The sequence below is a fragment of the Talpa occidentalis genome, unplaced genomic scaffold (genome assembly GCF_014898055.3).
Source record: "Talpa occidentalis isolate TD23 unplaced genomic scaffold, MPIMG_talOcc4v2.1 talOcc4.6, whole genome shotgun sequence".
NCBI lineage: Eukaryota > Metazoa > Chordata > Mammalia > Eulipotyphla > Talpidae > Talpa > Talpa occidentalis.
Window position 1 is genome coordinate 71284302 of NW_023604972.1, and position 14687 is coordinate 71298988.

A 14687-nucleotide genomic window follows, 5' to 3' on the forward strand; every position below is an offset into this window, starting at 1 on the left:
GGTTTTTATATTTCTTTTTGTTGATGTGTTGGATAACATTGATTGATTTTCGGATGTTAAACCATCCTTGTGCCCCTGGAATGAATCCAACTTGGTCGTGGTGAATTATCTTATGGATACATTGTTGGATTCTGATAGCTAAAATTTTATTGAGGATTTTTGCATCAGTGTTCATTAGGGAGATTGGCCTATAGTTTTCCTTTTTTGTGTTGTCCTTATTCGGTTTTGGTATTAGTGTAATATTGGCTTCATAGAACGTGTTTGGTATTGTCCCTTCCTTCTCAATTTTTTGGAAGAGTTTGTGAAGGATAGGCACTAATTCGTCTCTGAATGTTTGGTAGAATTCATTTGTAAATCCATCAGGTCCTGGGCTTTTGTTTTTGGGGAGGTTTTTGATTACCATTTCAATTTCGCTGCTTGTAATTGGTCTGTTTAGGTGTTCTATTTCTTCTTTATCTAGCTTTGGGTGATTGTAGAGTTGTAGGAATTTGTCCATCTCCTCTAGATTGTTGAACTTGTTTCCATATAACTGTTCATAGTAGTTACTGATTATTCTTTTGATTTCTGCTGTGTCCGTTGTGATTTCTCCTCTTTCATTTATGATCCTGTGTATTTGTGCTTTCTCCCTTTTTCCTTTGTGAGCCTGGCTAGGGGTTTGTCTATTTTATTTATTTTTTCAAAGAATCAGCTCTTGGTTTCATTGATCTTTTGGATTGTTTTTTTAGTTTCAATTTCATTTATTTCTGCTTTGGTTTTTATTATTTCTTTTCTTCTACTGGATTTGGGGTTTTTTTGTTGTTCTTTTTCTAGATCTTTGAGCTTCGAGATTAGGTTGTTTCTTTGAGTTCTTTCTTGTTTTTTGATGTGAGCTTCTATTGCTATATATTTTCCTCTTATTACTGCTTTTGCTGCATCCCATACATTTAGGATATTGGTATCCTCCTTGTCATTCAATTCAAAGAATTTTTTAATTTCTTCTTTGATCTCCTCATTAGTCCAGTGGTCTTCCAGTAGTGTGGCTTTTAATCTCCATGAGGTAGGATAGTTCCTTGCCTTCTTTTTATGATTTATTTCTAGTTTGATGCCTTTGTGGTCAGAAAAGATGGTTGGTATGATTTCAATCTTGGTGTATCTGTTGATGTTTGTCTTGTGCCCCAGTATGTGATCGATCCTGGAGAATGATCCGTGTGCGCTTGAGAAAAATGTGTACTCCGTTTGTTTTGGGTTTAGTGTTCTGTAGATGTCTGTTAAGCCCAAATGCTCTAGGTCCTTATTTAGAGCTTTAGTTTCTTTACTTATTTTTTGTCTTGTTGATCTATCCATTGTTGATAGTGGTGTGTTGAAGTCTCCCACTACATATGTGTTTTCTCTGATGTCTGTTTTCAGAGAGGACAACAGTTGTCTGATATATTTTGGTGCTCTTTCGTTTGTGAGTATATGTTAATGAGTGTTATTTCTTCTTGAAGTATTGTCCCTTAATCATAATGTAGTGACCATTGGGGTCTCTTTTTATTTTTTTGAGTTTGAAGTCTGTTTTATCTGATATAAGTATAGCTGTTCCTGCTTTCTTTTTTGGCCCATTTGCTTGTAGGATTGTTTTCCATCCTTTGACTTTGAGCCTATTTTTATCTTTTGTAGCTAAATGTGTTTCCTGGAGACAGCAAAAGGTTGGGTTTTGTTTCTTAATCCAGGCTGCAACTCTGTGTCTTTTTATTGAAGAGTTTAGTCCATTTACATTTAGAGTTAATATTGATATGTTAGCATCTGTATTTGCCATTATGTTGTCTTTCCTTTGATTTTATTTATTATTTTAATAACTTTTTTTTTTTGGTCTTCTTTCGTTGTTATTCGTCCCTCTGAGGTTCTGGCTTTAGGATTCCTTGTAGTATTTTTTGGAGTGGGGGTTTATTCGTAATGAAATTCCGGAGTTTCTCTTTGTCTGGGAAGGTCCATATTCTTTCTTCATGGAGGAAAGAGAGCTTTGCGGGATAGAGTATTCTTGGTTGGCATCTGTTTTCTTGGAGTCTGTTGACTATGTCCCTCCACTCTCTCCTTGCCCGTAGTGTTTCTTCAGAGAAGTCTGATGTCAGCCTGATTGGTTTTCCTTTGAATGTTATCTGTTTCTTCCCTCTTGTCAGCTTCATTATTTTTTCCTTGTCCTGGATTCTTGGGAGCTTTACTATTATGTGTCTTGCTGTGTTTTTCCTTTCGTCGTGGAAGTTTGGTGTTCTTCTTGCTTCTTGTATATCAATTTTCAGCTCCTTCTTCGCATTTGGGAAGTTCTCTTCAATTATCTCCTGGAATATTTTCTCTGTTCCTACATCTCTCTCCTCTCCTTCTGGAATTCCTATAACTCTTATATTTCCTTTCCTCATGGAGTCAGATAGTTCTCGAAGTCTTTCTTCATTCTTTTTCCTTCGTACTTCTCTTTCCTTTTCTGTTTTGGTTCTTTTTATTTCTGTGTCTTCAAGAGAACTTATTCGTTCTTCCATTTCATCTATTCTGCTTTCCTTGCTTTTCCCGGAGTTCTTTAGTTCCTCCATTAATTCTTTGATCTCCTGCATTTCTTTTACTTCCCTCTTTAGGGACTCAATTTCATTCTTCTGACCATTGTTTTCCCTCTTTAGGGACTCAATTTCCTTCTTCTGATCTATCACTTTTTTAATCATGGCAATTTTAAATTCTCTTTCTGGAAGGCTCAGAAGTTCTTCCAAGTTGCTGTCGTTGTAATCTGGGGAGTGGTTTTCTTTTTGTGGTGTGCTTCTTTCCTGAGGAGTTGTTAGGTTGCGTGTGGTTCTTCTACTCCCTACTGTCTGTTTTCTAATTTGTTGTATGCGTTGGGACACTGTGATGCTCGGACTGACTGGCATCTTGGGTGAACTTCTCCGCTCCCCTCTGGCTCTTCCAGGAGCCATCTCTGCCTTCTGGGGGAGCTTTCTGCTGGTTTTAGGCAGTTTTTACTGAAGAAATGTCCCTGTTCTCAAATGGCGAAGCGGGATGCAGTCCCTGCGCCTCCGGTTTCAGGCACACTCTTCTGCGCACCCAGTCTGCCCCGGACGTGGGTGCCTGCTCCCTCTGTGGGCTCAGACTGCTGGTCGGAAGGGGCCTGGCGTGGAATAACTTCCCGGCTGGCCACTGCAGAAGCCTTCTGCCCTTTTCAAGCAGTCTTAAGAAATTTCCTGTTCTATGGGGTGTTAGTGACTTTTTTTTCCTGGTCGCTAGGTGGCGCCAGAGATCTCTCCTATTGTCCTTGGGGGCTGTTTTTCGCCCCCCCCCCCGTGGGACAGGGAACAGAGCGGGAATGGTAGGGTACACCTCAACAGCTTTGGGGTGCTGTGTCTGCCTTGTGCCCCACCGTCGTGGAGAACCCACGCCCCGAATTTTCGTGCCCCGGGTCTCAGTTCAAAGCCCTCAGGTCCAGGACGCGGGCTGTAGCCCAGTTCAGTGGCGCGGGAATGGCGCCTTTTGCACTGCTCCCGTGCCTGGGTGCCTGGTTCCTGCTTACTCAGGGAGGGACCTTCACCTGAGTGAGGACCTGCGCGTCTCCCCGCAAGCCTAGGTCGTCTCCCCGCAAGCCTAGGTCGCAGGCGCGGGTACCTGGGCAGCCGCGATTCCGGTCTGCACTTGCTTTTCAAGCTCCCCGAGCGAGCTGCGTTTCCGTGCAAGCTTACCGGCAGCCCGGGCTGTGTGCGCGTCTCCCGGGGTCTTTGTTCTTCTCTAATGGCGCCCGGAGCCGTTCGCTCACCGCCGTGGCGGATCCTGCAGGGTTCGCCTCAGCTCCCGTTCACGGGGTGTGGTGGCTGCAATAGTTCCTTTCCACTCACAGTCCCGCTTGCTGCGTCGTTTGTTCTTGTTGGTTGTTTTGGTTTGTTGTTTTCCTCCTCTCTGCCGGTCGGAGAGTCGGCATCCTAATCTTAATACACTAAATCATACTTTACTTTTGAGGGGAGAATTAATTTTTTATCAGATGTTTTAGGAATGCTGTTGGTTTTATTATTTTAAGAAAATGTTCTTGTAATTGTTTTAGGATTAATGTTAGCCACATACCTTTATTTTCCAATAGCTATTCAGAATAGATAAGGAAGATACAATGAAGAGGTACCGATAAATTTTTTTGCGTGTGGGACCCTCACCGGTGGCCAGGGAATGAACCAGGGCTGCAGAGTCTGTGGGCAGCCTCACAGCCCAGCGCTCAACCGCTGTGCCACCAGGGGAGGCCCAAGAGGCACCTATATTAAAGTGAATGAAAAGGAGATATGAGTTGCTGCTTGCTATTTGAAAGACTAACAAAGATGTTAACTTATTGATTTCTTGTTGAATGTGAGGAAAGTAAATTTGAAATTAAGTCTATGATAGAGAATATTTGAACCTTTTTTTTAATAAATTATACCTTGTGAAACAGTAAAGAAAATTTTAACACAATTACAAGAATTAGACAGAATTTTTGGAGGTGAGGAGAGATAAAAAAGGAATTTCATTATGCCCTTTGTTTAAAGCAGGGCCAGGTAAAAATGCCAAAATATGTTAATGTAACTTATTTGCAGCACTGGGGCTTCAAGCTTTCACATGCCTTAAAGTCACTCAGGGGCTTATTAAAAATACAGATTCTTGGATCTCACACCAATGGCTCTGAACTTTTAATAAATTCCTCAAGGGATTCTAATATGTATTACATTAGTCACAGTTCTTCAGAGAAACAGAATCTGTAGGAGGGGTGTGTGTATGTGTGTGTGTGTGTGTGTGTATAAAAAGATTATTGTAAAATAAAAGATTGTTTCATTTAATTAGGGAAGCAGAAAATGCCAACATTTATGGTTGTAGTTGGCAATTTGGGGACATATGAAAGCATATGGAATGTTCTAATCTGAATTCAAGGCCTAAGAAACAGGAGAGCAAATGGTGTAAGTTCCAGTCCAAGTTTGAGTCTGAAGGTAGGAGATTGATGTCTCAGCTCTAAAAGTGAGAGGGAGTGGATTCTTTCTTACTAAACATTTTTGTTCTACTCAGGCCTTCAATTTGAGCCTTAACTCACATTGGGGAAAACAATCTGCTTAAGTACTTAGTCTCTTCTTTCAAACCTTAATTTCATTTAGAAACTACCTCAGAGACACCCAGAATATTTTAAACCAAGTATTTGGGCACCACATTGCACTGTCCAGTTGACAAAAAAATTGACCATTGGAAACACTACGTGATTTGCATATCAAAGACGTCTTTACAAACACATCACCCAAAGCAGTGATAGTGAAGGCAAAGATAAACAGCTGGGACTACATCAAATTAAAGAGCTTCTGCACAGCAAAAGAGACAATAACAAAAACAAAGAGAAACCCCACCAACTGGGAGAACATTTTTGCACCCAACACTAATGATAAAGGACTGATCACAAAAATCTGCAAAGAGCTGATGAAACTCAACAACAACAAAGAAAATAACCCAGTCAAAAATGGGCAGAAGAGCTAAAAAGAAACTTCTCTGAAGAGGAAATGGAAATGGCCAACAGACATATGAAAAAATGTTCAACATCACTTGTCATCAGGGAAATGCAAATCAAAACTACCATGAGATACCATCTTACACCAGTGAGAATGGCACATATTAAAAAAACTAGCAACAACAAATGTTGGCGAGGTTGTGGAGAAAAAGGAACTCTCCTGCACTGTTGGTGGGAATGCAAACTGGTCCAACCACTATGGAGAGCTGTGTGGAGATTTCTGGACCTACTAAACATAGAGCTTCCATATGATCCAGCAATTCCACTCCTAGGTATTTACCCAAAGGACACAGAAACATCAATTCCAAAGAACACCTGCACCCCTATGTTTATAGCAGCACTATTTACAATAGCTAAGCTTTGGAAACAGCCCAGATGCCCAAAAATAGATGACTGGATCAAGAAGATGTGGTACATATATACCATGGAATATTACTCAGCATTCAAAAAAGATAAACACATGCAATTTGCAGCAACATGGATGGCGCTGGAAGGGATCATGCTCAGCGAAATAAGCCAGAAAGAAAAAGAAAAATACCGGATGGTCTAAATCATAGCAGGAATCTAGAAAACTTAAATAAGGGACCAGGAAAATGAATAACTGTAAGAAAGTGAAAATCAAAATCAACAAAAAACTATGAACCAGAGACACTTTTTGGGGGGTGGGGGCCAGGAGGGGAGGGATTGGGGTCAGAATGGGGCATGTGCAGTTGTATGGGGGAATATAAAAATAAAATTTATTATTTAAAAAAAAAATTGACCATTGGAGACATCAAAGTTCAAAGCTATTAGTGTAAAAATGTCCTACCTCTTCTCCTCCCCCTCCTATTTTAAAGACTTAACATGTATTAATTACATAAGAAAAAATAAATCCATGAATATCAGGTCATTTTTAATGAAAATATATTAAAATATAAGTAGACTCTTGATCTAAAAATAAATAAAAGGAAGAAAAATTATAATAATGGTGCATGGTTGGGGAGGAGGGGGAAGAAAAAGAAGCATTGTTTTTTTAAATATTCAATTTCTTCTTGAGTGTCAGAGATTGTTCAAGATACTGATGGTATGGAGTGGGACTGACTGGACTAATGAGCAATCTGGTTCAGATGATTCAGAGTTTTGGGAATGAGGGGTTTTCCATCTTTGGGAGTTTTGATACTACACTGGAACTGTCCAAGGCTAACCAGAATGGTTAGTTACCCTAATGGGGTAGAGGAGGGAAGGATGTCTTGCATTCATGAAATTTATGTTCTGATAGGGGAAGACAGACAACAAGCTAATATTTGAATAAGCATGCAATGTAATCAGATAGCGATAAATGTTATGAAGAAAAAGTAGGGTAAGAGTGTCTGGTGGCAGTATTTGGTTTTGTTTTAAATGGGATGGTCAAGAAGAGCCTTGAGTAATGACATTGTTTTGGCTATTCAAGGTCTTTTGTGGTTCCACATAAATTTTAAAGTGTTTCTTCTAAATCTTTGAACGATCTATTTAAACTTCGATAGGGATTGCATTGAATCTGTATATTGCCTTGAGTAATTTGGCAATTTTTTAATGTTAATTCATCCTGTCCATGAGCAGGGAGTATCTTTGCATCTTCTATTACTTTCAATAATATTTTATAGTTTTTGTTATACATGTTCTTCACCTCCTTTATTCAGTTTATTCCAGGTATTTTGTTCTATTTTTTATGTGCTATAATGGGATTGTTTTATTGATTTCTGACTGTCCAGTTCATTGTTTGCATATAGAATGCACTAGATTTTAGTATATAGATTTTGTAGCCTGCCATTTTACTGTACCAAACTAGGCAAATTCATAGTTCCCAGTGGTTGGGAGTAAAGGGTAGAATAGAAGAGTGATTGCTAATGAGCATGAGGCTTCTTTTTGAGGTGGTCAACATGTGCAATTAGATATTGGTGGCAGTTCCATTTGAATATATGTGAATATATTTCAATAAAATATGCGATGGTATATATGTGTGTGCATGTATCTTGGAGAGAGATGAAGTGAATATAACTTTTGAGGCATTTTCTGTGAAAAAGTAAATGAAAATGTGGGATTATAAAAAGAAGGTGATGTGGGGTTAAGGTAAGATTTTTTTCTTAAACCACTGGTGCTATTGCAGCATGTTTATATAATGAGTCCAGTGATCCAATGGAAAGTGAACTTTAGTGATGCCAGGAGCATAATACTGATTAAATTCACCAGAATGCTAATACAAGCACTTTTATGTCTCTTTCCTAGGTGACAGATCAATCAGTGAAAGCATTTGCTGAGCACTGTCCTGAACTCCAGTATGTTGGCTTCATGGGTTGTTCGGTTACTTCTAAAGGAGTCATTCACCTAACCAAGGTAGGTACTATGGTTACATCGCCTTAGTGTTTCTGAATATCATTCCTGTCATAACCTGCCATTGTCAAATGTACTTGAATGAGCAATAATCAGACCACTATAGAAGCGTACCAGTGTTTATAAAGTTAAAATTGGTCTAAGGCAACAATACCAAACCTAGATCTTCTGAAATGGAATAGTTATTTTAAAAAGCAGCTTACTTTTTTGCTTTTTCATTGCAAATGATTATGAAATACATGCATTAAAGAAACTGATCAATGTGACAAAATAATTGAAATTTTAACTTAGTATGTCACATTTAGCTGGCATTGATTTATGTTTTAAATACTCACATATCACTGACATTGGCTTTTAAAGAAAATGTGGTCATGTGGTTGATTGAGTGGAATATGTAAGGTGAAGAAAGGCAAATGTACATAAAAATTAACTATAGCTCAGAGAGTTCACTTTTATACCAAATTTGTAGAATCTTATATTTTAACATTGATTAAATGCTAGTTCATTTGTGATCTCTTCCTTATGTATGTGTGTACCTTTCCAGGCTCTAAAACAATTTGAAGCTAATTCTAACATGCAATAGAAAAACTAGTGATTTTAAAATTTACCTATGTATTATCTGAAATTTGTCACTGCATAGATTAATGTACTTGAGTCTTCCCTCTTCCATTTAATATCTGATTAATCTTTGCACTCAACCATCCTCATTTCCCCACTATTAGACAGTGCTCTATTAGCAGCACAAGGCTGAAACAAAACAGGTAAGATCCTGGGTCTCTTTGGGCTTAGTGTGTCTGAGTCTCTTTAAATTTAAGTTTAGTTGGAAATAATGTTTCTTATTCTTCCCTATGAAAAAAGCAGAGGTTCATGATTTACTTAGGACTGTGGCAACAAGTCAGAGTGGTGGGGGCCTGGACTCTGTTGTCAGTTTGAGTTTGAATCTTGGCTCTGCACTTATTAAGTAATTCAGTGAATTATTTTTCACTGTGCTAACCGAAGTAATGTATGCAAGGTTTTTGCAACAGTATCAAGAACACTGAGTAAATATTAATTTGAATAATAAAATGGATGCTGCAATATCTAAATTGCTGGAAAATCAAAGCAAACTTTGAGAAAAAAACATCAAATCCCTGTTCTAGTCTAGTATATCTGACAGAGCTTGTGATTGTCCTGTGTCTTAAATGACTGATCAGTTTTAATTGTATTTTGAGGATCAGAGCCTGAAGCTAGCAGAGAGTGTAGGCATGTTATTCTCAATTATTGCTCTATCAGAACATCTTAGTGTAACCAAGGCCATATGTGACCATAATTTTTTATTCATTTCCTATAACCTTGGCCTGAACATCTTGGTAGATGAATAATTTTCCTAGTCACATCTAATGCTGTTTATGGTGTAGAATAGAAATGCTTTTGGATGAACAGATTGTGCACAACAAGTGTTTTAATGACCATATGGGGGATTTTTACGATCACTAGAAATTGTACTCATTAAAGAAAAAAACAAGACTTATTAGATCAGTAAGTACTTCCCTGAGCATTTTGAGATAGCCAAAAATTATGGAACACTGGTACTTAAAAGATCAAAATTATTGTCTGTGACAGAATAGCAACTATAGCAAATGTTGGAGTTGGAAGGCTCAATTAGCTGAGAAGATTTCTCTGGAGATTGCTACTTTGGTCTGTCAGTAGTCAGAATTTACTGAGCTCATGCCAAAGCTGGTTTGAAAAGTTTTGAGGATTATCTTTGTTGTTCAACATCATTGCTTTGATGAGAAGACCAGTTTGTGATATAACATTGCTAGATTGAAGGAAAGGCAAGGTAGTATTTTAAACATATTTAGGCTTTGTGAAGCTATTTTAATTGTTTTATCACATGAAATAGTAATATAATAAAATAAAAGTACTTTTTTTAAAAAGGCATGTATTTTGACAGTTTTAATACAATGTGTAATTTACATTCATAGAATATCTGTAAATATATAAATATTCCTGAGATTTTTGTTACTTTTATTATCATCATACTATATAATTTTTAAATAAATGATTAGGGAAATGTGAGATACCAATTATTGAAAGTTAATTGGTATCTCAGTATGTTTAACTTAATGTAATTTAGAATATCTCTTTAACTTAATTTATTAAATCTCTGACTATATATTTGCTAATAGAGACAAATGGCATAAAAATTTCTGTGCCTTAGTTTCCTATCTGTAAAGACATATGGCTAGATTAGATGATCTCTGTAGAGTTTTTTATGCCCAGGAGAATCTATGAATTTAGAAATCATTGGCTTGGAAGGGACTTAATGGAGTTCTCACTGAAACTAAGAAATGTCAAGGCTTTAGTAAGTTTGAAATGAAAATTGGGATTTTGTGACATCTTAGAATCTTAAACCAAGGGCAAAAGGATGAAAGATTGGGAATAGATGGAAAATATTGATATCTTATTACTATGGTCCTTTGGCTAGACTCTCAAATATTTTCCAGTTTTTATTGACTACACACCTATGACCTTCTGATAGATTCTGCTAATATCAAATGATATTACAACAGCAAGGCTTCTAAGCTGTTCTCACTTTGTAAATGAGAGTCCAGAAGTACGTAAGACTGAATGCATGCAGGTTATGAAGAGAATTTACCCAAAGGACACAGAAACATTAATTCAAAAGGGTACCTGCTCCCCTATGTTCATAGCAGCAATTTTTACAATAGCTAAGCTATGGAAACAACCCAAATGCCCAAAAATAGATGACTGGATCAAGAAGATGTGGTACATATGCACAATGGAATATTACTCAGCAATCAAAAAAAAAGATAAGCTCATGCAATTTGCAGCAACATGGATGTAGCTGGAAGGGATCATGCTCAGCAAAATAAGCCAGAAAGAAAAAGAAAAATACCAGATGGTCTCACTCTTAGCAGGAATTTAGAGAACCTAAATAAGGGACCAGGAAAATGACTAATTATAATAAAGTAAAAATCTAAATTAACAAGCAACTATAAAACAGAGACATACTACAGGAGGGTGGGGAGGAGGGAATAGGATCAAAACAAGGGGGAGTGGGAATTGTATGGGGACTATAACCAAGATAAAAATGCATACATTGTGCAAAAATGAAAAATGATGTAAAAATATATATAAAATTAAAATACTAATAAGTAAATATATAAAGAGAATGTCAAGATTATTAGACTGCATTTTGAAACTTAGAGCTCTTTATTTATAAAGTAACCATAAGAACTTTGGAGGTCTTCATTTAACTGTGAACATGTTAGTGACTTGTTTTACATAGCACAATTGGGTCTTCTCCAACATACAACATAGGTAAGTTCTTTTTACTGAAGTATACCTGCTTACAAATGTAAAACAGTTCTATCTTGCTCCATTTTTTTTTTAAAGATTTATTTATTTATACAAGAACTGGGATACAGGCCAGATATGCGAGAGGGTGAGAGGATTCATCAGAGACAGAATAGGGAACAGAACAGCCAGATGGACCTTAGTCACTGCTGAGGGGAGCAGCGGGCGAGGCAGGAGAGGTCTGCCAAGCTATGTGGGTTTCTCCCCGGCCGGCAGGGAATTGAACCGGCACTGCAGAGGCTGCGGATAGCTTCACAGCACTGCACTCAACCCATTGAGCCATCGGGGAGGCCCTTGCTCTTTTATTTTTTAAAAAAACAAATTTAGCTATTGCAAATGTGCAGTTAACCCATAGTGTCTCGATCAGGGCACCCACGTATTAATTATCATTAGAGGGACTATTACAAACATATCCAAAGGACCCAATAGCCAACATGAAGTGACTTCCACTGGCCTATGCTTGCAATGGATTAAAACAAAAATAAATAAAAGTGTGGTTTCATAATGATATATATAAAATAAAGCAAAACTGAAATTTGTTAGCCAGCTAAGATGGAGTAGTAAGACCAGTTTTATTCTCTTCCCTTAAACAACCACCGAAAACCATTTGATATGTATGAAACAATGAATATTGGATACTAAGAAAAGTGATCCCTGTACTTGCTTCTGTTTAATGCTTTGAAAGTGTTTCTAGCTCACAGCACAGGGAGGTGTAACCTAGACAATACCCAGAAGTCTCTCTGAATGGAGACAGAACAGAAAGTCTAGGGCAACATAGGCTGCCAGAGTTCAGGGGACTGAGTACCAGAGTGGAGACAACTGCATAGAGAATCCCAGAGACCTATAGACAATCTCCCTTGTGCATCCTAACCAACTCATGAGTAAAGAAGGAATCAAAAGGGACATTAGAAAATATTTTGAACCAAATGAGAATGAAAACACAGTATGTAAGATATAGTGTAATGCTGCTAAAATAGTCTTTAGGTAAAATTAAAAGCAGTAAAGACCAATACAAGGAAAAAAAGAAGGTCTCAGAGCAATGACCTTAACTTCTACATTGTAAAATTTATAAAAGAAGAGCAAATTAAACTCAAGGAAAACAGAGAAAAAGAAATAATTAAGATCAAAGTGGAAATAAATGAAATTTAGTGTGTAGCTCTTACTGATAAAGTTTTTAAAATGTAACAACGGCAGAACTCATCAAGTAGCTATTATATTTTTAAAACTACCAGTAGGAGATATACACTTGAATATTTATTGGTGAAATGTTATGGATTTGTTTTTTAAATTACAAAGGAAATAGAAGAAAACAGAAAAGTGAATAGGCCCATAAATTTGACAAAAATAGCAAAACTGAGGTAATTGAGCTGGGTTATAGAACGTGGGGGTACTTTTTTTTAAAAAAAGATTTATTTTATTTATACAAGAACTGGGATACAGGCCAGATGTGCAGGAGGGTGAGAGGATTCACCAGAGACAGAGTGGGGAATAGAATGGGCAGAATGAACGAAATACACTGCTAAGGGGAGCAGCAGGCGAGACAGGAGAAGTCTGCCGCGCCATGTGGGTTGCTCCGTGGCTGGTGTGGATCGAACCGGCACTGCAGAGGCTGCGGACAGCTTCATAGCACTGCGCTCAACCACCTGCGCCACCAGGGAGGCCCGGTGGTGGTACATTTTACTGTATGTTTGTATTTGAAATTTTTCATAATATAAAAATACTTTTAGGGGCTCAAAAAGTTACAAATGTTAATGTAGCATGATAATGCTATTCAATATCATACATTAAAGAATATATAATAATTGGAATGCTCAAGATAATGATATTGACCTATAATGTTATTTTAAAAATCAGTTGAATAAATAGGCCTATGGGGTCTTGTGGACAGAATTAATGTTCTAGACTCACTTTGTCTTTCCATAATGTCATTTTATTTGCAGCTAATCAAATAAAAAACAGTTGGGTGGCAAGTGAAAACCAGCCAACCTAACAATTAGAGTAAATGAGTTACAAGTACACAAATCCACACAGCAAGCATTCTAACAACTCACAACCTAATGTGTCTGTGAGTCTAACATTCTTAAATATTGTCCAACATAGTTGTTGGCAAACCAAGGCCCCAACAAGTGAGAGTGATGGTCTGGGCAGAAGCATTTTCAGGTGGTGATCTCTTATGTTCGGGTGAGTGCCATGTGGGAGCTTTCTCTCAAGTTTTGTGGGCTGTATCCAGTGTCAGAAGAGCAGAGTGCTTCATGTCAATACTTGGATAAATGGCAACAAACTGTTCAAAATGTGTCTGCAGATTGCTTGTTGTCCAGTTGCCATTTTTATAGTTTTTTGAGTCTTTGCTCTGGGTCATTGTGTCTGGTTGTTCAGTGTAGATTCAGCGAAGTCCATCTAGGGGTGTTAACCTTATTGATCCCATAGTCCATTTGGGTGTTGTCTAATTTATTTTCCCAAAGTAGATATGTGCTTTGACATTGGTGACTCTATTTTATTTTTAACATAAGTTACTTTGTTTTAAATATTTCATAGCATCTTAAGTAGTATGAATACTTAAATATTTGAACAAATTCTCTCATCAAGTCTGAGCTGCCAAAGTCACAAACTATTTTTATATATAGTTGGAATGTAAGCCTCAGAAATGCTATATGTTCATGAATTTATTTATTTTTATTTTCTATTTTTTTATTGAGGTAACATTGGTTTACAAACTGTGTGATTCAGAGACATTGTATGTTTTCATGAATTCAGTGTCACCAATCCATTATGAATTGATTTATATCAGACCAATTCAAATTATTTCAATCAGTATCTAGGAAGAGCTTATTTTAAATGACTCTTAAAGAAAAAGGTGAAGAAATTTTGACCAAAAGTTCATTTTTACTATATGTTACATAAAAATTCATATTTGTCATATTTGGTATATTTTAAAGTTGTGAGTATTAATTGCTTAGTGGTATTAATTCTGATGCTACATTAGATCTTTTTGTTGCTTCAATTCTTTAGTCTCTATACATGAGCTGAATTCTTATGATATATCAGGTATGCTTTTGGTTAGATTTTTATATTTGCTTGTTTTTGCTTTTAGGCAGAGATTTCTGGGAAGGTAACAAAACAGCTAAATAAAATGCCCAAATTCTGGTATTTTCTTGTGCCATAATCACATTTAAGGAACTTTTTATTTATTTTTTTAAGGAACTTTTTAAAAACACATTATTTTTAAAAGTGCTTATGATTGAAAGTGTGAAATGTTTTCAAAAGAAAACAAAAGTGATTTTTGCAGTCAATTTAACATAAGTAACCAAAAGAGTGTCCATTCATGCAGCTAACTCAATTTTGATCTTCCTTTTTTGTTTATTCAGACACTAGAAATGAAAGATGAACTTGCTCGCTTTTTAAGTTTCTAGACAACCAATCAATTTAGAATGCCTTTGTCTAAAGGAAGAACATACTGTTTTGCTACTTTAGGGTTAATATTATT

General features: G+C 36.9%; 1 protein-coding gene across 1 annotated transcript in view; it reads left to right on the forward strand.

Moving 5' to 3' along the window:
- FBXL17 (F-box and leucine rich repeat protein 17) overlaps window positions 1-14687 on the forward strand; it is a 549569-nt gene that overhangs the window by 163471 nt on the left and 371411 nt on the right. The window contains 1 exon segment of the mRNA XM_037530072.2: window positions 7739-7846. Coding sequence (XP_037385969.1) covers window positions 7739-7846 — 108 coding nt within the window.